Source organism: Prinia subflava, chromosome 21, assembly GCF_021018805.1.
Source record: "Prinia subflava isolate CZ2003 ecotype Zambia chromosome 21, Cam_Psub_1.2, whole genome shotgun sequence".
NCBI lineage: Eukaryota > Metazoa > Chordata > Aves > Passeriformes > Cisticolidae > Prinia > Prinia subflava.
In genome coordinates, this window is record NC_086267.1 from 7,213,550 (window position 1) to 7,238,611 (window position 25,062).

At 50.7% G+C, this 25,062-nt stretch overlaps 1 protein-coding gene across 2 annotated transcripts; it reads left to right on the forward strand.

Annotated features, from left to right (window-relative positions):
• The first annotated feature begins 202 nt into the window (after positions 1-202).
• Positions 203-24,754, forward strand: TMEM201 (transmembrane protein 201). 2 transcript variants are annotated; one of them, XM_063417571.1, is made up of 11 exons: positions 203-824; positions 6,033-6,153; positions 6,750-6,944; positions 8,379-8,555; positions 9,144-9,559; positions 9,924-10,127; positions 18,232-18,449; positions 18,781-18,852; positions 19,535-19,939; positions 20,061-20,189; positions 20,636-24,754. In XM_063417571.1, exons 1-11 carry the CDS (start codon positions 751-753, stop codon positions 20,731-20,733), a joined length of 2,109 nt encoding a protein of 702 aa, XP_063273641.1. In that variant the 5' UTR covers positions 203-750; the 3' UTR covers positions 20,734-24,754. The 2 variants fall into 2 exon arrangements, with proteins under 2 accessions (XP_063273641.1, XP_063273642.1); XM_063417572.1 differs by lacking the exon at positions 203-824 and adding an exon at positions 1,046-1,334.
• The last annotated feature ends 308 nt before the right edge of the window (positions 24,755-25,062 follow it).

Consider the following 25,062-nt stretch of genomic DNA (forward strand, 5'->3'; position numbering starts at 1 on the left):
CCTGACCGAGCTCCCTGCCTTGCTCAGCCCCGTGTTTGGGCGCTGCGGGTGGATCTGCGGGGTTTGGAGCCTTTTCCCCTTGAGAGCTGGGCTGCAGGCCTGGGTGTGTGCAGACACCGAGGGACTCACTCTGATCCCGGTCCGCAGCATCCTCTGAGGGAACGGGGCACGCACTGGGCAGAGCCCGGGGAGGGGTGGGATGGGTGCCAGGGGAGGGCTGGGTGGGCTCTCAGGTATCCCCGGGAATGGGCTCGGCCGCGAGGCTGCCGGGGCTCCAGGAGCGTTTGCACAGCGCTGCCAGGGATGCCCAGGCGGGGATTTTGGGGTGTCTGCGGGGCCGGGGGTCGGGCCGTGCCCCTTCCAGCCCAGGACACGCTGTGCAGGGCCGGGCCGCGGCGGCCGCCCCTCACCGGGGCCTGTCCCTGCTGGCACACAGAGAGCGCCGCGTCTAAATTTAGGAGAAGCCGAGGCGCGCCGCTGTGAGCTGCGTGCGCCGGGCGCCGGGCCAGGCACGCCGGGCCAGGCACGACCTCCCCGGGCCAGGCACGACCTCCCCGGGCCGCCCCCGCAGGCCGGCCCCGGGCCGCCCCCGCCCCACGATCTCGGCCTTTGCGGCGCTGACTCACGGCGGCCCCGGCGCACGACTCCGGCCTTTCCGTGAGTCACGCACCGCCCCCGCGGGCCCAGGGGCGGGCCGGGCCCGGCCGCGCCCCTACAAAGCGGCGCCGCCACCGCCGGGGCAGCGGCGGCATGGACGGAGCCGGGCTGGGCGTCACCGCCTGCGCCGCGGCCGCGGGGCTGCTGCTCTACCGCATCGCGCGGAGGTACGGCCGGCAGCGAGGGACGGGCGGCCGGCGGCGAGGGGAGGCAGGAGGAGGAGAAGGGAGGGAGGCAGGGAGGCAGGGAGGGAGGGAGGCAGGGCCTCGGCGGGATGCGGCCCGCGGCGGGAAGGCGAAGGCGCCACGCGGGGCCCGGGCCCGCCCGCCCGGCCCAGGGCGCTGTGGGAGCAGCGGGGCCGCTCCTGGGGAGCCCCGCGGGGTCCGTGCCCGGCCCGGGGCGGCCGTGCGGGGCAGGAATGTGCGGGGGAATGGCTGGAGCGTGCTTCCCTATCCCCGGGAATGGCTTTTGTGTGCCGGGCCGAGCATCCCGGGCGCGCTGCGGCGGCGGCGGTGACACCCATCGCTGCCCGGGGACAGCCCGGGACGCGGCTCTGCCTTCGGCTCTCCCCCCGGGCTCTCCCCGCTTGTGTCCTGACGTCTTCGAGGCAGGGAAAGAGAAGATCCTGCTCCTTCGGCTGCTTGATGTGGGGTGAAGGAAGGATTGCTGGGGATCAGGTCTGTAAAACAGCAACGCTGTTAGCACAGTGCTGGAACTTGGGGAGATTATCTACAAGTCAAAATTATTGATTAGGGACCAGAATTCTTTGATTACTTGTTTCTTAATTGCAGAGAACGTTTGTGACCTTAGAACAATTTAAATTCAGAACAATTGAAAGCCAGGTTTGAAAAGCATCAGGAGAGATGTTGTGATTTAGATCTCATAAAAGAAGAAAAGCTTAATTTGACAGATTCTAATCTAGCATAGCATGAAAGGAACGTAGGGATGTGTGGAATATAAGGCACTTCTGTCCTTGTAGCAGCAATAGACTTTGCAGTCTGCTCATCTGTTAAGTGCTTCTATTGGAGACAAGCCAGTCCCAAGGGCTCCGTGTTAAGGTTCACTTCAAGTTTATGCTTTGCAAGAGAAGAATATTCCTGCATCCTCAATGTGATGCCTAAGGTTTGCTCTAAAGCATTTCATGTTTGTTTAACCATATCAATGATCAATGGGACATTAGCCCATATACAAGACTCAGCATTTCTATGACATATTTAGGGTAGCCAGGAAATCCAAGTGGCCTAAAGCAATCCCAGTGAAGCAGGCAAGATTTCTTTGACCCAGTTGAGGCTAGCATGCCTTTTGAGGGAGGAGATTGGATTTGTTTTGCTCAAGTTCACCAAAAGCTCTCTGGAATGGAAACCATTTCTTCCCAAGTCCTTGAAGGCTGCTGGTAAATTCTTTCAGGTGACCTTGATAATTCTTTGAGCCTACATGTTTGTGTTTCTCAGTACTATTCTGATAGTTCCAAATTTCTTATTCTGCCTTAGTTGAATGAGTCTTCCATAGGCATCAAGGAGGACAGCTTAATAAGGGACACAGACACAATGTCAGACATAGATGTGGTGCTGCCTTTGCTTTTTGTTATCGAGGAGATAAAAGATTTGATGTCCAGGTACAGAACCTGGATGGTTATCCCTGGGTGTGTGTCCCTGCCTGAGTCCACTGGGCTCCTTTTTCCTGGCTGAGAGGACCCTGAGTCTGCCTCACGGGAGAGGAGAGGCTGCCTTGTAACTGCATCCCTGTGCTGGAAGTTTGCTCTTGAGGCTGAGTCTTGTCTCTAGCTGCTGGTTCTGAGCAAATGCATCTATTATAGTTCACCTGCTGGAATCCAGGCAGCTGTGATGTGTTTTTCTTGCACTGGAAAATGGGCTGTAGCGTTGGGTCTGCACTGTCAGACCCCTTTCCTGTCAGGTGACGGGCACGGGCACAGCCTGGGGTTTGGCAGCTCTTCTGTGCCAGCAGTGCTGTACCAGCTTGGTCTGTCCAGCTGCCACCAGATGTGGCTTGATCAAAACTGGTCTGTGCAAAGCATCTCCTCTTCCCTGTGTACCTTTTGTTCAGATCTGCTGGCATAGCCATTGGAATAATTGCTTTGTAATCCAGTTGTGCCAGAATGAAGATATCTGCTTTAAATACTTCTAATGGGGGATTGGGTTTTTCTTCTAAGCCTTGGTAACCCAGCAAAGAACTGCACATCCACCAGTGGTCTCTTTCAAGGCTACAGAAAAGAAAACAGCTTCAGCTGCTGACATAGTAGTAAAGAGGGTAGGGAATAGGTGTAACTAAAAATATTTAGAAATCCAGTTTATTATTACCAGCAGTTATCAAGGTAGATTGTTGTTGTGGCAGTCCATCAGAAGCGTGGACTTCAGTGTCACCTTAAATGTGTGTATAAATGAGGAGCAGTGGAGTGCTGGGAGCTGGAAGGAGCCTAAGTTCCTCCTTGTGTTACATGACAGACACAAACTAGTTGCTAACCAGTGTTTGTCCATGGGACCTGCAGCCTGATTTTTGTGAGCAAAATAAAGGAATCCAGCAGCTTCTCACAAAGGAATATTGTGTCATTATCTCAGCAGTGTCAGACATTTAGGTGGTGGTGTCATAACTGACTTTACTGCAGGTGTTCTCCCCTCAGTTTTGTCTTAAGCAAATATTTTCTACCTGCAAAACAATTTGTCCAAGCCTGGGAATATTTTCTGGGCTTGTTTGGGTGTGCAGGTTACACAGGGAGTTAGCACAGCAGGTCAGCTGTGAATGGAATCTCTGTGCTGCAGGTAACTCAACCACTTCTTGTTGCTCGTGTTTAAGTTTGCAGGAGGTTCTCTGACCAGGGAGGCTGGTTCAGATTAGCACAGTGGTGGTTATAAACTCCCCAGGGATGATTTGCCTTCCCATTTGCAAGGGATTGAGCACGGTAAAGGCTCAGTTTTGTGTTGTCAGTCTCATACCAGGATCTGACTTCAGAAGCAGTGTGTGCTTTAGATCACTGCCCTCAGCTGCTGCCTGAATTCAGTCAAGGTAAATATAGCTCCAAAGTAGTTAAATCTGTATGTGAGAGTCCTTCCAAATGCAGAACTTGTTTTGCAGTTTTTTCAGTCCTGTCCAATTACTAGAAAATTAGCACCCTGCCTACATGTTCTTGCCTAAACAACCTTTTCCCCCCTTGTTCTCCTTTTTGCATCCACCCGATTAGGCATTTGGGATTTTTTTCACCTATTTCTATGGCAACAGATCATAGGTTCACAGAAGGAAGTATTATTGCCTCTTATCCTAAATAATCCAGGATTTAGCCATTTCTTTTGCATCTATTGTCAGAATGAAGTGCTGCTATTTAATCCTTGGTAGTATTTCCTGAGCCTCAAGAGCAGTAAATGAAATCCTGTTTGGACAAAGATGCAAAGGTCTCCAGTACACTGAGGATTTGGTCTCTGATATTAGTGAGGTCTCAGGTAGGGTTTGGCACTGATGGTTTTTGCTTTATAGCATGACTGCTATGTTTATTTCTCTGCCTGGGCTTTCCACTTTTGTTATCCTTGAATTTAGTGCTTCTACCTGTGTCATGCCATGGGACTGAGAGCCTGGGGGTGGGTGGAGGCTGAGGGTGCTGTGTCCTGTTTTGTGGGTGCCAGAGGATGGTGTGCAGCAGTGAGAGGGAGGAGTGGGGCAGGTTCTGCAGTGCCTGGGGCCTGGGCAAGAGCCTGGAGCTCAGGCTGTGCCCTAGGAGCACAGGTTTGTGTGCTGGTGGGCAAACCCAGTGTTATATTTGCACAGCTTTTACACCTGTGATGGTGAGATTGGACAAATGCAACAGGTGCTGCTGTCCATCCCTCATCTGGCTGTTTTGACGTGTGCTTGGCTTTTGGACAGCAGTAGCTCATGGGTAACTCAGACTATCAACCTAGGTTTGTCTGCTTTAAACTCTGTGTTAGTTTGGGGTGGGGTTTTTGCCTGTTAGTTTTAGCTGTGATATTTTTAACTCAGATCAGTTGAGCCCCCTTGGCAGTGAAGAAAGTTGAGCAGGGAATATTCTTTTTAAGAGGGATGTGGGTGTTTGCATCTATTTTGAGATGAGAATCTGTTATCCTAGTAGCTCCAGCCATTTTCTTTCAGCATCTGGCAGGGAATCCTCTGAACATTCTGACTTTCAGTGCTTCATTTCAAGCATATCCTCATTGTTAGTGCCTAAACAAGAGGCTCAGACATTGCTTCAGGCTTTGATGTTTTATGAACCGAGTTTCAAGGCATGGTGGATGGAAATGCAAGTGGGATCAATGTTAATTGTGGAGGTGCAGCTACAGAGGTGATGGCTGAGAGGGAAGACCCACCTGGCTGTTTGGTTGCAGGGTGCCAGACACCACTTGTGCAGCATTCAGATGTTTGAGCAGCAGAGAGCATTTCCTGGAGCTGGGAGCCCTTTGCCTGCTGTTGATTGCTCCTCTGCTCCGTTGTCCTCTCTGCTGCTGCACTGGAGCCACACAGATCAGTCCATTCCCTGTGGAGCTGGGCTGGTGGCAGCCGGGTCCAGCTGTCTGCACAGACGAGTCCTGAGCAGCTGCCCTCCCCTGAAGTGTGGCTGGGGCTGGCTCTGATAAACCCAGACAGCTGAGCTCTGCTGCCTTGGCCTGCCAGGGAGCTCCTCTTGGGGATTGTGCTGAGTTTGGGGACAAATGCAGAGCTTCTCTGGCAGGCAGGCTCAGGGGTTCTTTGCTCAGGCATCTGTCACAGCCTGTGGTGGTGGGGCCATGTCACAGCTGTTTGTCTGTGTTGGCTGTTGTTTTAACAGGATTGCTGTAGAAAACAAGGGGCTCATGGATCAAGGTCATTAGTCTTTATCCCTTCAGTTCTAGTGCATAAAAGCGGGGAATGAAGTGTTGATTCCTCAGTTCCTTTAGTACCTAAAGCTGTGAAGAAACAGCTGTTTACAGTGCTGGAAGCTCAGGATAATGTGGTATGCCCTTGTCCTTGAAAAGTTTTTTACCAGAGCAGACAGAGCTGTAACCATGAGCCTGTTTCCTGGGTTTCTGAGCATCATCACAGGCAGCTCTTGTGGATCCTGACTTCCTTTTCCTGGAATCCTGTGTATTAAGCATCAATTCTGCTGCACCTTCTCATAGAATAGCACTACTGATTATGGAGAGGACCAAATATGCCCCTGAAAAAGAGTGAAGTGGGTAAATCACAAGCTTGTTATTAAAGTTCTGTCATGTCCATAGTACCAGAACAGAGGTATGAGTGTCAGGCAGGATTTACTTCTGCTTTAACATTCCATCTTTTCACTGCTAAAATGACCACTCCAAGTCGTGTCAGGGGAGGATTGGCTGTTTCCCTGCATTTCACTGTTTGAAAGCCCCTGCCTTTCCCTGTCCCCACAGGAAGAAGCCCACGCACGTGACAGTGAACTGCTGGTTCTGCAGCCAGGACACGGTGGTGCCCTACGGGAACCGCAACTGCTGGGACTGCCCCAACTGCGAGCAGTACAACGGCTTCCAGGAGGTACGGGGGGCTGGAGCCCGGGCTCTGCTGGGCTCTGCAGGGCTCTGCAGGGCTCTGCAGGGCTCTGCTGGGCTCTGCAGGGCTCTGCTGGGCTCTGCAGGGCTCTGCAGGGCTCTGCAGGGCTCTGCTGGGCTCTGCTGGGCTCTGCAGGGGAAGGGCACCCGGCAGCTCTGGGCTCAGCACCCCTGGGCTCAGCACCTCAGCTGGGACAAGGAATCCGCTGCACGGGGCTGTGCTGACTGCAGATCGAGACAAATATTCCTCTCTTGCTTTAAAGGGCAAAAGTGGCCTTGACGTATCTCTTAAGAATACTTTTTGTACTGTATGGAGCAATTCTTCTCTGGTTTTGTATTCTGTTAAATAGCAAAGCCTGTCTTAAGCTGAAATCCAGCACCACCAGCTACATGCAGCTGGTGTGCAGGCCAGTGGAGAGGGGGAAGGTTGGAAGCATTTTGTCTCTTTTTTTACTCATTTATTTTGTTACGTAGGTGAATACTGATGAACTGTAGAGCTGTTAACAGATCTTAGGGAATCTTACTGTCAACCTAGCTTTGATTTGATGATTGAATGTTTGCTTTTCCCCTGTTTTTTGTCAGAATGGAGACTACAACAAGCCCATCCCTGCCCAGTACATGGAACACCTTAACCACGTCGTGTCGGGCAGTCCGACTTTCTGTGACCCCGCCAAACCACAGCAGTGGGTGAGCAGCCAAATTCTGCTCTGCAAGAAGTGCAACAACCATCAAACCATGAAAATCAAACAGCTGGCTTCATTCTCACCCAGGGAGGAGGTGAGTGTTTGTTAGGGACTGCCATCACTGGAGAGTGTCTGTCCAAGGCATTCCCTCCCGTGCATCTGCTGTTCCTGCTCTGTTTATTCCATGCTGCAGCCTGGCAAGCAGGAGAGAGCAGTTTTTCAGTGTGCTGTGGAGTGAGGCTTCAGAAGCAGTGTGGCACTCCAGTGCAGAGAAGTTCAGTGATTAATGTTGCAAATTTACCTAATTCTATTCAAAGCTGGAATGTTCCCCTGTTCTAGATGAGTGCTGGAAATTGAAGCTGGAGCCCAAGACATTTCTGAGATCATCTTACAACTCCAGTACTTCCCATGGCTGAGTTTATGGGACCTGAGGCACAACAGCCCACCAGTTAACATGAAGCCTTAATAGTTTTTGTTTTCCTGAGGCCCTGGCTGTGCTGCTCTGCATTTACAAGTGAAGTGGGAGAGGAATGCTGTGCAGTGATATAATTTCCCTGGTTAGGCATCTGTGCCTAGGAGGGCAAAGGGATTTTGCAGTTACAGCAACAGGATTTCCTGCTGAGCAACTTCTTGGCCTTCCCATTACTGAATGTGCATGGAGGATGGGATAGTGGGGTTTCTCCTTCACAGTTTTATGGCTCCCTAAAGTTTTGGGCACAGAATTTAGTGCTCCACCCTTAGCCTTCAACCATGGTCAAGCCTTGGGGTTAGACTGTGCTGTAGTGTGATGTGTCCATCCTCTGGCTTGCCTAATCCAGTGCTTTGTGTGATTATAATGAGTTTAATCAGAATGACTCCCAGGGAACAGATTGAAATTTGATCACACTTAATGAGAATATCTTTGGCGGGTGCCCTTTTCTCAGCTTTATTTCTAGTCCCTGCCTCTTGCCAGACCTATCCAGTTGCTCAAGTCCTGCCAGCCTTTGGCCCCTTTTTCGGCATTCAGGGAGCTGCAGTGCCTGTGCCAGCTGAGAAACCTGGGACTGTTATCCAGTGTGCTTGGATGAGGGTGCCAGGGGCAGCAGCAGCACAGCAGGGCTGCCTGTTCCAGGGAGGGATGAGCCAGGAGTGAAGGAGCAACAGGTATTTTGTGTCCCTTCATTTGAGGAGAGGAAGAGCAGTTCTAGTTACTTGTCTCACCTATGTGGAATTCATAAGATCTCAATAAAGACACCAGAATTGGGCACAGAAATTCAGCATGCTGATGTTGGGCCACAGCAGCCTCCTCCAAGGCTCTTTTTTGCCATCCCTGTGGGTCGTGGAGGCTGGGCCAGCCCTGTGTGAGGCTGGGCCAGCCCTGTGTGAGGCTGGCTGTGTGCCTGGCCTGCAGCGGGCTCGCTGTCCGGGCTGGTTCAGGGAGCTGTCCTGCGGGGCTGCACTCACGCTGTGCCCGCCTGTCAGCAGCAAACGCGACACTGCTGAGGCACCTGCGCTTCTCACCTGCTTTTCCCTGCTGTTCTCTCACCAGGGCAAGTACGATGAGGAGATTGAGGTGTACAAGCACCACCTGGAGCAGACCTACAAGCTGTGCCGCCCGTGCCAGGCTGCTGTGGAGTATTACATCAAGCACCAGAACCGGCAGCTGCGCGCGCTGCTGCTCAACCACCACTTCAGGCGCCGGGAGACAGACAAGAGCTACAGCCAGGTACGTGGGGACACCTGGGGTGGGACAGGGACAGGGCCTCGTGCCCCTGCCCCTGGCTCTGCAGCTGGGACAGGGAGGCAGCAGCCTGGGGCTTTACAGCTCTGGGAGCCTGGGTGCGTGGCAGCAGTTTAGAGGAGCACAGCAGAGTTGCCACAGATGCTTCTCGTGTTAGTTTGAGGTTTTCCTCTTGCTGGTGTCACTCAGCACAGTTGCCAGAAGGTAAGTCTAGTGTAATAGTAGAGTGGAAGGAAAGTAATTGGACAGGCAGAGAAAGGGAGGTAGGGAAGCCAATTTATGGATGTGGTGCAGGAAATTACAGAGTACAAAGGAAAAAAGAACAATGGGAATTGAGTTAATGACCTTCTCCTGTTTCACTGCCCTGCCTGACCTTGGCTTCTGCTCATGTCTCTGCCATTGCTCCTTGCTAGTCTACAATAATCCCATGTGGTGCCAGCCCAGTACAGAGACTTGGAAGGACTTGAGCAGAACAGTCCAGTAAACTACACAGTCTGGAAGTGTTTCATACATTTCAAAACCTTGCTGCAGTTCATTCAGCCTCTGACAAGGTGTTTCTCCCTTCCCCTGCAGAATTTGTGTTCCTCCTCCTCTTCTGCTTCCATCAGCACCCCGGCTCAGGTGATCCTGCTGCGGTTCCTGGCCTTCCTCAGCTGTGCCTTCCTGGTCCTGATGGCCCTGTACGGCTCCGGGGACCCCTTCTCCCTCAGCACGGCTGTCCCTGCTCCTGTCCCCCCCGGCCCCGCGTCCGTGCGGAACAGGACTGGCGCCAGCCCCCGTGCAGGCAGTGACAGTGACAGTGACAGTGACGGTGGCAGTGGCGGTGCCAGCCCGGGGCGGGGCTGGCCGGAGCTGCTCCGCCTGCTCCCCGAGCGCCTGCTGCAGCAGCTGAGCGCGGCGTGGGCCTACGGCAAGAACCACCAGATGGCAGTGGCCGTGCTGGGGCTCTTCACCTGCCTGCTGGCCATGCTGCTGGCGGGGCGCATCAGGTGGGTGTGCTCGGCTGCCCTCTCCCTCCAGGCTGCCTTCGTGGGAGCGGTCTAGTCCCGTGTTACCCCAGTGACCCAGGGGTGAGCCTGTCCCAGAATGGCACACGTAGAGCTGTGTGCTGTGATTCCTTCAGTTGACCCTTGAATTGCTGTGAGTGAAAAGTTGCCTGTGCAGCCCTGTAGAAAACGGCTCTGATCTGCTCAGGCGCTTGCCCCGCAGCGGGCAGGGCTGCACATGAGGTGCTGTAGCCAGAGGCAGTGCAGAGCCTGCTCACCTGGGTGCCCTTCCCACCTCCCCTGTCCCCCCTCGGGGCCGAGGGGCCTCGCTGTGCTTGAGCTGTGTCTGGTTTCTTTCCCGTGGCAGGCTCCGGCGGATCGACGCGTTTGCCTCGGTGCTGTGGCTGCTGGTGATGAGCCTGCACCTGGCCGAGCGGTACCTGAAGATGGACACGCCCAGCTGGCTGGACACGGCCAAGTTTGGCACCACGTCCCTGTGCTGCCTGGTGGGCTTCACCGCGGCCGTGGCCACGCGCAAGTCAACGGGCCAGCGGAGAGTCCGGCCCCGAAGGTCAGAGCCGCCGCAGTGACGCTGGGGGAAGGAGCAAAAAACCCTTGTGAACTCTTTGCGACTGGTGCTTCTCTCTCCTCCTGTTATTTTCCCTTCTCTGTTTCTCTTTTTTAAAGTTAGATAAGCTGTGAAGATCTCTTCTTCCTTTTTTTAATATATCTATATATGTATATATACACGTATATATATGTGTGTGTATATATATATGTAACTTTTTCCCCATCCTTGCTCACCACTGTGCTGGCTGCTCGGAGCATTCCCACTGCTAGCCATGGAAGCTGCTCGTGCTGCCTCCATTCTCCCTGCTCTGCTCCCTATGTCAGCAGTACAAATACCCAGCTTCCCCAAAGTCAGTTCTTCCAGCAGCTGCCTCACAAACTGCTCCATAAATGCAGCCTCCTCCCCATTCTGCTCCTCCAGCCAAAGAGGCTCTGGCTCCTCCTGCCCTCCTGGTTCTTCTCACTGCCTCTCCATCCTTAGCCACTCACAGAGGAACCCTCTGCCCTGATCCACCGTGGGGCCCGGGCCGCCTTCACTTTCCTCATGGTGCTGATCATTTTAATTTGGAACTGATGGGAACTTGCCTCTGGATTCGGAGTCCTCGTTAACACGTGCTGTGGTGCCCAGGCACACGAGGAGGTGACCACACAGAGCCCATAACCTGGTTCTTCTTGCCTTCCACTGTGTAGCATCACTTACCTGCATCATCTCTTGTCTGCCCTTCTCCTGGCTCCTGTTTTAAATGGAGAAGTGTCCTTAAGTACTTTTGACTGAAATTTCAGTGATTTATTCAAAAAGGTGCTTTAAAAATTCATGTAGCTCAGGGTGTCTTAATACCTGACAGTATGCAACTGTTTGAGGCTAAATTTTCAGATCTGCCAGTGGTTGTTGCTTTCAATGCCAGTTTTCTTTGGGTTTTTTACCCACCTGCTCCCCAGGGAATATCTGTGTATAAGCACAACGGGATCAAAATGCCCATGTTCCTCCATTCCTGTAGCCTTACAAAGAGAAGAAGTGTGGGACTGACAACCTCATGCTGTGATGTCTGGCCAGCTTTCATTGTACATCACTGCTCAGCCAGTGTTTGCTGCTGAGAGCACAGACTGGAGGGGTGTGCTGTAGGAAGGGGTGGGAGCTCTGCTGTGGGACTGCATGGCAACAGAGATGGATTTTTTGGGTTACTCGCAGGAGTTCTTTTTGTAGTCTGGCATTGTTCTAATACTGCTGAAAAAAGGGTCTGGAAATTGTGACTTGGAGTGGAGAGCCTGGCACGCCTCTGCTGAAAGCTGAGGTGGCTGGGTATTACTGTGGGGAGGAGGGAACTTCCAGCTGTTTGGGTTTTTTAGGATTACCTTGTTGGGGCCTCTTAGGATAAGCAGTCTGATTATCCTGCACAGTTGTTTGAAAGGCACCCCACTGAGTTTCTCGTATGGATTTTGGTTTTCAAGAGGAAATAGCACTTTTACAAAAGATCTGCTATTTTCTTCTGTTCAGAATAGCACAGTGGAACTCACCACCCTAATAGTCTGATATAAGTTAATTTGTTCTAGTGATCTTCCAGTGTATAAACTGTAAAATAATCAGAATGGAGCTCTCACTGTGAAGTATCTGCAACTCCTGCTGAAAAATGCAGACACTACTGGGTGCTGCAGATGCTGGTGAAATTAGAGGGGCTTTTTTAAAGGAAACAAAAGCTATTTCCTAACTGTTCATACTTACTGTTCCTCGAACTGGTGTTCATTGTGAAAGCATAAAGGTGGCACTGCCAAAAGCTCTGAAATTTGTTCATAAGCCAGGCTGAGTCATGGGAAGGTTCAGCTCTTGGCTGTGTGCCTGTAACGTAGCAAAGGAACACAGACCTGCTGCCCACCAGGGCTCTCCTTTGGAATCTTTTCCTGGTGCCTGCAGATAGCTGCAGTATCCATCCCCAGGCTAATTCTGGTGCTTGTCAGTGGTGCTGAGGGTTGTTTACTCACCCACGAGAGGAATCCAGCACCTGCAAAGTCTGGTTCCATCTCCACGTTCCCATCCCTTACCAGTCCTGAACTAAAACATTTGTCTTCCAGCTCACAGGCATGGGAAACCTTCAGCTATTGCGGCCATTAAGTGAAATAAGGCATCCTGACTTTTTTTTTAATTCCTCCCTTCTTCCTGCTTCAGGACTTCAAAATTTTCCTCGTAACATACATGTAAGAAAATGCTTTTATCTGTGATTGTCTTCTGCACCTCCCTGTACAATTTGGATTGAAAGTTCCTCTTGCTGTTCTCCTGTGAAATGTGTCCAAGGGTGGGAGGAATCTCATATTTAAGGATATATTGAGAAGGCTCAAAGGAGGGGTGTGAGAAGTTGACAGACTCGGTGGGAATGGTCATGGTAATGTCATGCCTGATTTCTGTCAGCAATATCCTTTCATTAATAAGAATGAAATCAATCTGTCCAAATTCTCTTGCCCAGTAAGAAACTCTCAGTGGCAGCTTCAAAGATGCCTGGCAGCCTCCTCAGATATTTTATTTTCAGGAGCTGAAAGTCAAGGCTGTGTTAAACCTCCCTGTCCCCCTTCATATCATCTCCCATCTCCTCTAAGTAGCTGTTTTCCTCCCTTTTTAGGAGCACTTTGTTTTTTTCCTTCTATTTGAACTCCATTCATCCTCAAGCTCCCTGGGGTCAGGCACCCTTGTGATGTTTTGCTCTTAAATGTCACGTTGATTTACCATGCCTGTTCTTTTCTCTTATTATCTTTTTCCCTGTGCAGGGATGGGATGGGATGTGGAGGATGCACACTAAGTTTTGAGAACAGGCAGTTGGTAGAGCTGTGGGAAGGAGAGGATTTACACTGTGAAGCCTGAATAATCCTGTTTAGGAATATTTTAGCTCTGTTTGCACAGCAAGTGCAAATCTGTGCTGAGTTTGAAGTCCCTTAATGTGGAAGATACAGTAACTGCAAGTGACATCCGTTTGTCTTTGCTTTATGCAGAGTAATACAAATGAAGTATATTTACTAGTTGCACTAATTGATATGTCAGAACATCAGAAAGCTACTTTGTTTCATGGCCAGGCTGTACAACTGAAATCTGTGGTGCTTTGTTCACAATTGAAGCACTTCTGTGCTTGTAATTTGGAAAATTTCAAAGGTGAAACAGAATAACAAAGCACATATTGAAGTGGGGTTCATTTAATGCCAAAGAAGCTTTTCTTTTTGCTCAGGTGTCAGCTCATTTTCCCCACTTCTCGGTGCCTCAGCATGTCTATGCTGCTGCTTCTAAAACCAACAAAAACCTCAGAGCCTCAAAACCAAACTTGCAATTGAATTTTTGGTGGTTTAGAGACTCTGATGCTGACAGCCACCTTTCTTTCTCCTTGTCTCACATGCTTGTGCTGATGGTGGAGGATGATGGATCTTCTGGGGTAAGGGAGAAAGGCAGGAGGAGAAGGGTGGGTTTTGTCCAGAGGTGTTCTGATTTATGAACTGTAGCATTCAGTCTGTACCAGTTGTGTCTCATTCAACGAGCCCTGCAGATAAGCTGTGAGTTAGCAGTATTCTGCTGTTGACTGTGGAAAAGAAATAGTCAAACCACTACTGCCTTTTCTGAGACTGTTCTTGCCACACCTGATTTCAAAGCCAAATAGGCTGTTGTAGACACTGCCATGCCATAGGTTCTGTATGGAAGGTGCTTTGCATTTTTCACTCAGCAGTTAGATACATCATCTGTGTCATCTCCATGTAAATACCTGAGGTGCATCATCTGACTGCACGAGTGCCTGCCCCAAGTGAGTCCAGCAGGAGTAAATGTGTGTTTTGGTGCACAGTGCTCCTGTCCTGTGCAGCTGAGGTGCTATTTTGTGTGACACATTTCCTTCTGCTGGGTGGGATAAGAGCTAACAAAGGCTTGGTGACTAACAACCAAGCTGACACAAACTCATCCAGAACCACTTGGTCAGTGCTTTGAGCTTCTTGTTTCCCCTCAGCTGGGCTCTTACTTCAGGCCACAAGGCACACGAGGTAACCTGTGGTCTCCAGGTGCAGCTTTGTTGCCTGAGGATTCTGTCAGCCATGCAGGCCAGAGCATGCAAACGTCTTAACAATATTAGAGGGGTTTAGCCCAAAGCCCCTAATTCTAGGTGCTGCTTTTTTACACTAACTGTGTGTCTGGACCAGAGGATGGTAACAGCAGACTAGAGCTGAGGTGCTGAGGGGTTGTTAGTGGGTTTGTGCCACTGGAAATCAAATCTGCTCCATCCCCAAGTGCCTGACTCTGGCCCACAGTGGCCGTGGCTGATCTGCCAGCTCAAAATCTTGTACCCTGCCCAGCAGAGCCAGATTGTAAAGGGGCCAATGTGGGTTCACTAAGTGCCTTTCCCTGGACACGATTTGGGACAACACTGTGTTGCTTTGCTTGGTGGAACCGTGGCTGCAGCATGGCACAGCAGTGCCCATGTGTTTGCCAGGCCGGCGCTTCTGTCCTTCCCGTGCCACCACCGAGTGTGGCAGGGCACAGGGGGACACCTGGGCTAACATTTCTGAGCAGCTCTGCAGACTGCAGGGGCTCAGGGAGAACCCAGAGGCAGCAACCAAGCCAGCACCTCTGCTGCTGCTGCCTCTCTTCTTCCTGGGGCCCTCACTGACATCAGTGCATGCAAACTGACGCCTTTGTGGCCCTTTAGCATTCTGAATACACTGTATTTATATCCACTCCTTTCCCTTCTCTTAACTCCTCCTTTTTTACATCCATGCTTTGCATGCCCTAGTGAGCTTGGGTGTGTCAAAGGGTGAGAACTTGTGGGAATGTAAAAACGGTGTAGTGGCTTCTTATTTTGGCTTTATGAATATTTTTAAAGTGTGCTGAAATTATGTGAAGCTAATAATCATGCTTAGATACTCTAGGAAGCATGTATTGATGTAATGTGGACAAATTATTTATGCTCTTATAAAAATTAATATAATTAATAGCCAGATAATTGCTCCAGACTGACTGTACTCGTGCAAGCTGAAGGGAGCTGTGGTGTATGGCTTTGCTTTGGTTTTCAGAAGTGCTATTGAAATTGTGCTGTCACATACAACCTGCCAGTCCCTTCAGGTGTGCTGCCACCTGCAGGTGCACTTGGCTCTTTGAGCCATGGCAGGTGCTCTCCAGAGAAAGGGACAGTACTCAGTCCTGAAGTCTTCCCCTGTACAGCCTCGTTTGGGACCAAAGCTCCTGAGTGCAGGGGCAGGAAGGGGTTCCTGAACATTTTTGGCACACCAGCAAGTCTGGGTTTGTGTAGGCTTAGGGTGTGCACACACACCCCCCTCCCCACTTTGTGCCACCAGCCAGGGGGCAAAGGCACAATTGGTGCCAAGCATCTGGACTCTGGAAGGTCTTAGTGCAGCACGTGGCAGCTCTAATTCAACCCTCCTTTTTCATCCAAAGCAGGACAACAGGCAAGAGACAAGAATTCTTACTCCTGGCAGCTGAAGTTTCTGGCTTTCTAAGCCACTTACCAAAATATGAATGTATCTGAGAGCCGTGCCCGTTTTAGCTCCCTTGTTCTTGTGCCTGGTTTTTGTTCCTGTGCTGCTCTTTACCCCTGGTTCTGAATCTGACAGGAGGCACAGGCTGTGGCCCTGGTGCAGCAGGGCAGTGTCAGGGCACACAGCGCTGCAGTGGCTGTTCCAGGGGTGCCTGGGACAGTGGGACCCTGCTGCACGTGGGTAGCTCAGTTCTGAGGGGACATCCAGTCCAGAGGAAATACTTCACCCCTGGCTGACACTCCCCAGCTGCCCGGGGCAGATGAAGCTGGGCACGTGCCCCAAGCTGCCTGCCTGTGACTGCATCTCCCCTTCTTACTTCATGGGCTGAATTGTCTGGTAGAGGAGTGGGTCCATCTGCAGCCGGGCCTGCCCCGTGCCCTCCCACGTCTGTCTCTGTCCCAGGGGTGATGCAGCATCTCTGGTGAAATGTGAATTAGAAAGGCACACACGTATGGTGCTGTCTGTGGATGACAGAGGAGGGGAGGCTCTCCTGGCAGGAGGTTTTCTTCAGGACCGTGTACAGTCCCATACCATGTAATACCCTTCTTTAACCTTCTATTTATTTATTTTTAAAGTATATGTGTAGCAGAGTTGTGCCCAACTGTCTAGTAACATTGTGATCATTGTAAACACTAATGAAGATACCAAATTTTTGATGTTCACAGTATCAAGTTCTGAAATAAACGGCTTCCGGGCCTTGGCTATTAACACAAACTATCTGACTCCAGAGCCTTTTTTTTTTCCCCTTCCTTTTTTTATGTTACTTTTTTTGCTGTTGCCAGAGCCACTGTTACCACATGACAAATGGCTTGGAGCAGAGACAAAGCTGCAGTGCTCCATCCCAGGGCTGTGATGTGGTTGTTTCCTGCCTTATAATCCTCTTGATTTCCTCACCCTTTTTCATCTGCTTCTGGAAGAAGTTGTAGTTCAGCTGCCCATTCTCAGGCAGGAAGCACAATCCTGTGAGAGCTTTTAGGCATCGAGCCCTCTTGACATGGCTGTGGCAAACACTAAAGAGTGCAGAGAACAGGAACAGGGTTTTGCACATTTAGCAGGAATTTGTTCAGAACAGATCAATGTTTAAGACATACTTTGGTGAGAATTCAGTCCTAAGGCACTAATAAGCTATACTTAAAATTCTTCAGCTCCTCTTTGCTAATCAGAAAAATTCCTTTTCTGGATAGTTCAAGACAAATGATCCTTCACTGCCCTGAGGATCTGGCTGCACTAACTTGGTGAGGTTGAGCAGGGGGGCTGTTGAGCAGCAGAGCCATTGGGAGCCTGATCCAAACCAGTTACAGTCCCAGGACTGTGCTTATGAGTGATAAATGACTATAGTGTCTTCCAGCCCCTTACATTAAAGACTTTCAAAAGCCAATAAATCAGTTAAGCTGTTTTCTGCAGCAGCTAGGAGCTGTGTAAAGTTGGATCCAAAGACACAGAAGGTGCAAAGTTAGGACAAAAGAGCCATGTTGCTCACGGGTGATGCTCTGCTTTGGGCCTCCACAGCCATGGCACAGTGAGGGGTAGGTATCACTCTTTCTCCTATGATTCCTGTCAGTCCTGAGCTGCACTTCCAATTCCCTTTCCCATTAATTTCCCTGACAAAGCTGAGCTGGACATCCATCTGTGTGTGCTGGGGTAGATGTTGTGGGGGTGCTCCAGAGGACTCCCCATGGATGCGAAGCGGGAGCCCCTTGGCAGGTCCTGTGCAGCCTGGAGGGGTTGGGCTGTGGGGCTGCAGGACCAGCACATCCCTGGCTGCTGTTAGAGGCATGTCCTGCACCTGCACCTGCTTGGCTCACGTGTTCAGCCTCCTCAGGCTGGGCAGGATTGGTGATGGCTGCCTCCTGCTAGCAGATAAGTGGTTTATAAGATAATTTACATTGTAATCCTAGCTCTAGAGTTAGCACGGCGTAATATTGCTGCACCACCTCTTTAATCTCCAGGACAGAATGACATAAATCACCCCACAGTGCAAGGCTGAGGTTTTCTTCTCTCTCTGATTTACTCCTGGCTTTCCTCTGAAGAAAAGCCATGTAGCCATGTTGCTGCTCTCATCTGTCTCTGTTTCCATCAGAAATGAGATTAAGCCTCCAAATATTGTATTTGCAAAGTCAAATATCTCCATTTAAAAACATATGCACTTCATACTGACTCCTTCATCATGATTTATTTGACAGTTCTATTACCTGTTTCTAGCTAAAAAATCTTACAGAAGAACATTCAGAGATTCTGGTTCATATTCTAGACTTTCTTTCATGTATATCCATTCAATTGTTAAAAATAATACAAAACTCCTGTGTTTTAACAACTTTAAGCATTCTCTGGGTAATTTTCTCATCCAGGCTATTTTCACTGGCATTCCTAAACTGTTCCACCCTGTATTGTGGGACAGGTTGATGCACAGTAATTTGAGTAAGGTTAAGCAGTTCTTTTCCCAAAGTGTAGGAACATTTCTGTAAACTCTTCACCCCTGCACTGAAAAGTTAATCCAAACCTGGTGACAAAACAAGAGTTCCTGCAAGCACAACGAGAGAGGCAGTTGCTGGGATTTCTCAATGCTCAGTGTCTGTCCTGTGTGTCCTTTGCAGGTTCCTCTCCGGGGACTCCATCACCGTCTTTCCCAGCAGCCCTGGCACAGCCTTCCCTTCACCTGCTGCATCTCTGTTTGTCCCAACACCGCCCAGTATCCTCCACCTGACAAACCAGCAGCTCTTCAGGTCCCCACGCAGAACCTCCTCCTCCTCTCTGCCCGGACGTCTCAACCGGGCGCTGTCGCTGGGCACCATCCCCTCGCTGGCCCGGGCAGGTGAGCGTGAGGGGGAGGAGATGGGAGGGATCCAGGTGAGCGTGCAGGGGGATGGCAGGGCAGGGATCCAGGTGAGCGTGAGGGGGATGGCAGGGCAGGGATCCAGGTGAGCGTGCAGGGGGATGGGACTGCAGGGGGAGATGGAGATGGGCTGGGAGGGATCCAGGTGAGTGTGCAGGGATGTCCCAGGGGGAATGGCACTGGATCCACAGGTTATAGTCCTGCTCAGGGATGGCTGCTCCCAAGCCACAGAGGAGTATGCTGCATTCGGATTTGGGGTTTGGCTGCAGCCGAGCCAGCTGGGTTCAAATAGTTTCATTTTTCCTTTCAGATTCTGGCTACTTGTTCAGTGGAAGCCGACCGGCCTCACAGTCATCCCAGTCCAAGGAGTCCCCCACATCAGGTACTGCTCTAGGACTTCCAGAGCATCAGTCTTTGCAGGATTTGCACTGAGTGGGTTGAAGCACATGGTCTGGTTGAATTCTTTCCTCCCTGCTCGCATTCCAGTGAAAATGTCCATTTTGCTGCTAGAAATGCTGCAGGGAGAGTCCCAGCTAAAAGTGGGACAGCGTTAAAATCAGGGGCTGTGTGTGTTGGATCAGTGAGACAAAACAAGGAGCCCTTTGCTGCCTAGAGCCGAGTTGAGCCTGCTTGGGCAGGAGACTGGAGGTGTTTCCAGGGCAGCTGTGCTGTAGCTCTCCCAGCAGAGTGCAGCAGTTCCCAGTTTGGCTCCCTTGTGGCCCAGACCGGTCCCTGGGCTGTTCCTGCCGCTGCCGGGGCAGTCACACCCCGGGCCGGTGCAAACCTCCTGCATCCCAGTGCACCTCAGCAGCTCTGGAGGAGCTAAGAGAAAGCTCAGCAGGCTCCTGAGAACCTGATTCCTGAGTCATTCCTGAGTGTACTAAAGTACTTGTGGAATTTCTCAGTGTTTTGCCATGTGGGGACACAAATAAAGAATTTAAGTACAAGATGCATTGGTGGGCATTTGCACCTCCCGTTCCTTTTTCCTGTGCTGTTAAAGAGCCGTGGCGGTTGTGGCGAGATGATAACCCGGTGCTTTTGTCCGTGGGCTGTTTCCGTGGCAGATCCCTTCTCCGTGCTGTCCGGCGCTGTCCCGTCCCGCATGCCGTCCCCGGCGCCGTCGGTGGCCGGCTCGGTGACCTCCAGCTCGGGCTCTCTGCGCTGCCGCCGCCCGCTCATCAGCCCCGCCCGCCTCAACCTGCAGGGGCAGAAGCTGCTGCTGTTCCCGGCGCGGAGCGAGGCGCTGCTGGGCGGCCCCGAGGAGCGCTCCCCGCCCGACTGCGCCGCCCTGGCCGCCGAGCTGCCCGGCCTGGCCCGGAGCGGCCCCGCCGAGCTGCCCGGCCTGGCCCGGAGCGGCCCCGCCGAGCTGCCCGGCCTGGCCCGGAGCGGCCCCGCCGAGCTGCCCGGCCTGGCCCGGAGCGGCCCCGCCGAGCTGCCCGGCCTGGCCCGGAGCGGCCCCGCCGTGCCCGGTACGTGCCTGTGCTGGGCGCCCCAGCCTGGCTGTGTTTGTGGGAGGAGCTGGCTTGTGAGCACGGCCCTGCCTAGGCAGAAACCCGCGTGGTGAATTCTCCTGTCTTTTTCTCCTTGCAGATATGAGATCTGTGGAAGGGGGGAGTATCTGCAGTGACAATTCCATCAAGAAGGAGGATCACTCGTCACACTCATCTACCTGTGTGGTAGACACAACCACCAAAGGGGAGGATCTGGCAGGCTGGAGAGGTGAGTGTGAGTCTGGAGACTGCTCCGTGCATGGGAGAGCATTTCTGTGAGGGGAACAGATCTTTCCTGGAAATCAAATAAGTAAGGAGGTGGGACATGGACCTTCTGCCCGCTATTCTAACATCTTAACAAAGCTGTTCCTGTTCTGTGGACTGACTGAAGAACACTGACAAAGTGATAAACTGAGACAGAAGAGGGGTGGGGGTGCAGGTGTCGAGAGCATGAGATGAGATGAAAATAGAGCCAAAAGAGAGCAGTGGAATCTTTCCTGATAGGAAAAGTGCTTCAGCAATTCCTGCTTGTGCTGAAAAACTGGACAGAGAGAAACAGTACAACATATGTTCTCTTTTACTTATCAGTTCTTTAATTATTTAATTAAACATTTAATTATTAATTAGTTAATTAATTAATTATTCCCTTTCCCCCCTGTGTTCTGCTCTGCCCAGGCCGCTTTGGTACCTCTGCCCTGCGGGGCCTGCTCGCTGTCAGCCTGACCCTCAACGCTCTGTTCACGTCCGCCTACGTCTACAGGAGCCTGCGCTGAGCTGTGCCCACGCTCCCTCCCCTGGCTCACCTGGGCCTGAGCACACAGGAACACAGCCATGGCTTCGTGGCCACTGGCCATGCCACCGGTGCATGCTGTTTTTTAAAAAACTGCTGTACACTCAGCTGACATGAGAAGGAGCCTGGGCAGCTGCTGCCATCACTTCCAGGTAGAACTTATCCCAGGATTGTCCCTGGAGATGGCAGGCAGAATTCCCAGCTCCAGTTCAAAGCAGGAGGCCAGTCCAACGGCCCAGAGACTTTCTTTCAAAAGAACTGACCTGAGACACAAACCTGAAAATGTGTGAGCTGCGTTTTTAGGAACCTACCCCCAGCTCTTCTTTCTGACATATTGACCTCGTGCTGATGGTGCTGGTAAAGTGGGGAGAGTTAGAACAAATGAGCTGAAGAAGAGGGATGGCTTAGTAGCTGGTGCTGGGCTTTGGCTACTGTAACAGCATCCCCAGCCTCTGCTCAGTGGTTCCTCCTCTCTCTTCTCTTTAGCATTCTCCTCTGAATTGTCAGTGAACTTTCTTTAGTTGCCTTAAGCTTGCCTAAGCACATGGGTGACCTTGGCTGCTCTGTCATGTTCTTGCGTCTTAGATGTCCTTGTGCTTCCAGCTGGACCTGGCCCCGAGGCTGCTTTCACCAGTTCCACTGTGGCCCTGCAGGTTCTCAGCCCCCTGTGTGTGCCTGCACTGCTCTGACAGCCCCAGACCGACCTGTGCTGGCTGCACCAGAGCCTGAAGCCCACGCTTTGCTTTGCCCAGGGGGCGTTAATTGTGTTACTCTGAAGTGGGTAAAAAGAAAGGACCCTGGTGTGATTTGCACCGCAGTCAAAGGGCTTCAGCTCCCAGCTCTGCTGGAGTTCTCACTGAAGCAGGGGTGGCAGAGCCTGTTCTTGCTGTGAATCGCACAAATCTGTCCTGTTGGAGGTAGGTGAGGAGCTGTCTGATTGTAAACATCTATCCAGAAACCTGACACCTCGCTCTGATGCTGGGATTTGCTAAGTAACTGTTAAAGAGATTTCTTACTTAGTGAAATGCTCTCAGTGAGAAATGCCAAACCTGCTTCTGGACAATTCAGCCTTCTGGATAGATTCATCTTTTCCAGCTCAAGGAAAGGAGTAGATTTTCAAAAGCAGTTTGTAATTTGGGTATTTCTGCTTTTGGGTGAGTCTTCAGCATTGCTTAGAATTCAGGGGCCATTTAGACTATTGTGCTGAACACTCAGAATCGTTTAGGGGGAAAAAGAATCCTGATCTTGATGTTTTGGTTCCCAAAAACCAAATGCAGACAGAAGATTTACCAGTGTGTCAAAAATACCTGATGAGAAGAGAGTTGACTGACATTAGCTGTGTATTTCCTGAAGCAGGACTCAGATCTATTAAGAGTTTTTCTATTGTTTCTTCCTTTGAGCTCCTTTACCTCAAATTTCACTCCCTCACCCCACTGCCCTGTGTCTGCATCCTAAATTGGTGCTTACTGTGTCTCTCCCTCCCTTTCAGTTTGCTGAAAGTGTTCCCTCTCTTGTGTTCTTGCACATGCACACAACAAAGAGTATCTGCTCTGAACCTGTCACACCCTGCAGTGATGATCACCCTTCCTTTCGCTTCAGTTTATTTCTTGCATGTTTTAATCGAGTTCCTACCCCGTCCTCACTTGGTAGATGAAGGGAGCCCTAGCCAGACTCCAGTCTGTGTGCATGTGACAGCTCAAACGGGGCTCTGCTGCTGCTGGTTCTGCACTGAAAAACGGAGTCTCTCTGTTTTCCAAGCCTCCCTGCATGGTTTCAGCTGCCCACTTCCAGCTCCCGCCCCTGCTGTGGGTGAGACTGCAGGGGAAGGCCAGACCTGCACAGGGGTGCTGACCCGAGGGCTGAGGATGGGTCACTGCTGCCTCTGCATCCCCCCGGCCTCCTGAGGGAGCTGCTGTGAGGGGCTGCACTGCCAGAACCTCCTGGGCAGAGGCCCAGAGCCAGGAGAGACCTGCAGCAGAAAGATGAGCTGCAGACTGATGATGAATTCTATTGTAACTTGCATGAGTTGTTCCTTGTAGCCAAACCGGACCCATAACCTTGTTGTAAAGAGATTTTTGTCCCTTTTATAGACTTTGCACGCTCACCCGAGCATGTGTACAGGCAGGATGATGGCAGAGCAACTGCCAAGCTTCTCTTCAAACCTCTGCTCGCTGGTTTCATGCTGTTCTGGTGCAGTGTGTGACATCCCATTCACGGATCCCTGTCCTACCTAGAGGCCTCGTACAGGACAAGCTGCCACAGAAGGCTGTGGCTGTGCTTGCCCTCATCACCCAGCAGATGTGCACTGTGACTTCACGTATGCAAACGTCCCAGCCTGCGCTGAGTTTCACCACCACACTGGACCAGATGGCAATACCAACCTCCTCCTCCTCCCCAGCAACCCCGGAGCTGCAGCATCTCTACACTCCTCTCCCACCCGCACTGCAGAGCAGGAGCGCTGAAACCTGTCCTGCCCTTCTGTGGCTGCTCACTCAGACTGCTCTGGAAGGGCGCTTGGTGACCTTGTCCAAAGCAATAGAGAGACTTTGGGTTTTGTTACTCAAGAGGGAAGTTTTTCACTCTGGTGCTAGAACTCTCTCCCGTGGTGCTCTCACGGTTGTGAAGCCTTTGCTTGAGGAATACACGAGCATGTGTGAGTGTGTGTGAGTGTGAGTGTGTGCATGCAGGTGTACAAAAACATTGGAAGGTTTCTCCATTTCAGAAGATCTGAGCCTGTGTCTGTCTTTATATTGTTGGCCTTAATCTAGCTCGTAGATACTGTGTCTATCTTGCTGCTCTTTTCTGTACAAAGCTGGTTTGGAGGAAGCAGAAGTTTATCTGGTCCCCCTGTAAAAATCTCTGTGACTGATGATGTTGATCTTCATACACTGTTGTTCAAGGGGGAGATTTTATTTTTCTAGTATTTTTCCTACTGTAAAAACTGTTGGAGTGTATGGAGTGGAAAAGATCTTTACAAAATGGCCTGGTAAAGATTTGAACATGACTTAATAATAGCAACAATTAATGACCAGGTGGAGTATAAATGAGCTTTATTTCCAGACCTTTTCCATTTCCTACTTTCCACTGAAAATGTCCAGGTACTTCTTCTTTGGATATGGGCTTGTTAGGCATGTTCTTAGACCTTGCAGAGACTTTAGATGATTTTGCTGTTCTGAATTAAAAAGAATTTGTCTTTTGGAATCTGGTTCCAGTTCTGCAGAATCTGGTTCCAGTTCCGCAGTCTGGGGAGTTTGGCAGATGTGACAGATATTATGCACATATCTATTTGGTGGGATAGAGGGAGTGGGTAGAATGAGTTGCTGGTTTCTGAAAGTTTATCATTTTCACTTAAAATTCTTAGACATTAATTTGGTCACTGGGGGAAAAAAACCTCATTGCTGGCATACGTAGGCCAGATTCACTGAATTTTAGGCTGTTTGTTCAAGCAGCAGATGAGGCCTGTGAATGTTTGATTCCCACTCCCTCTCCCTGGGTGCTGGGAACATCTGAACCTCCCTGCTGAACTGGTTCCTTGTATCAGGGCAGCTGCACTGAAGGGCTTCTGTTGCCTGTGGATGCTGCTGTATTTTTTTCTTCCAAGCACCATTCCTGGAAATGACAATGGTCTTAACTTCTCTTACAGACATTTGTTTAAAGGCTAGAATGGGCCAATTTGGCCCATACTTTTTTTTTCTTTTTAATATATGTTGCATCCAGAAATTATCATCAACGTGTTCTGGGGTGGGAATAAGGTACAGAGTATTTTTTGGATTGAATGGGTATCTAGAGAGGGTGAGAAGGACAATTTCAAGGCCTAAACCTTATTTCCTGTGAAAGAAAGACTGTATGTTATGTGTGTGTTCTTCTTTGGGGAGCTCTATCACTGTACAGTTTAGTTAAACATACTCCAAGGAAGGAGAAGCTGTTCCTCGGGGGTTTTAGTTCATGCTTTGTGTTTAAAGAGGAATATTTTTCTTTAAAAAATAAAACCAGATAAGTTTTCACCTTAGTGTGAGTGGTCCAGTTATACACACACACCGTACTTCTGTGTTCATTGGGCATTTAAGTGGTTTTCTTCTTCATGAAATCATGACTGAGAGTGTTTATGTTGTATTGTGTGGTCTTTAATTTATGTTTTTACTTTGTACTGTAAATTAGGGGGCAGGTGGCATAAGCTGATCAAATCAACATTTTTAGAGGAAGATGTATTTTAATTAAATGACTGGCAACCTCTCACTACTAATTCTGTACATACAGGTGCATTTTGAAGGATTTAATGGCTCGCAGTGCTTGCACAGATGCGACGCTGGTC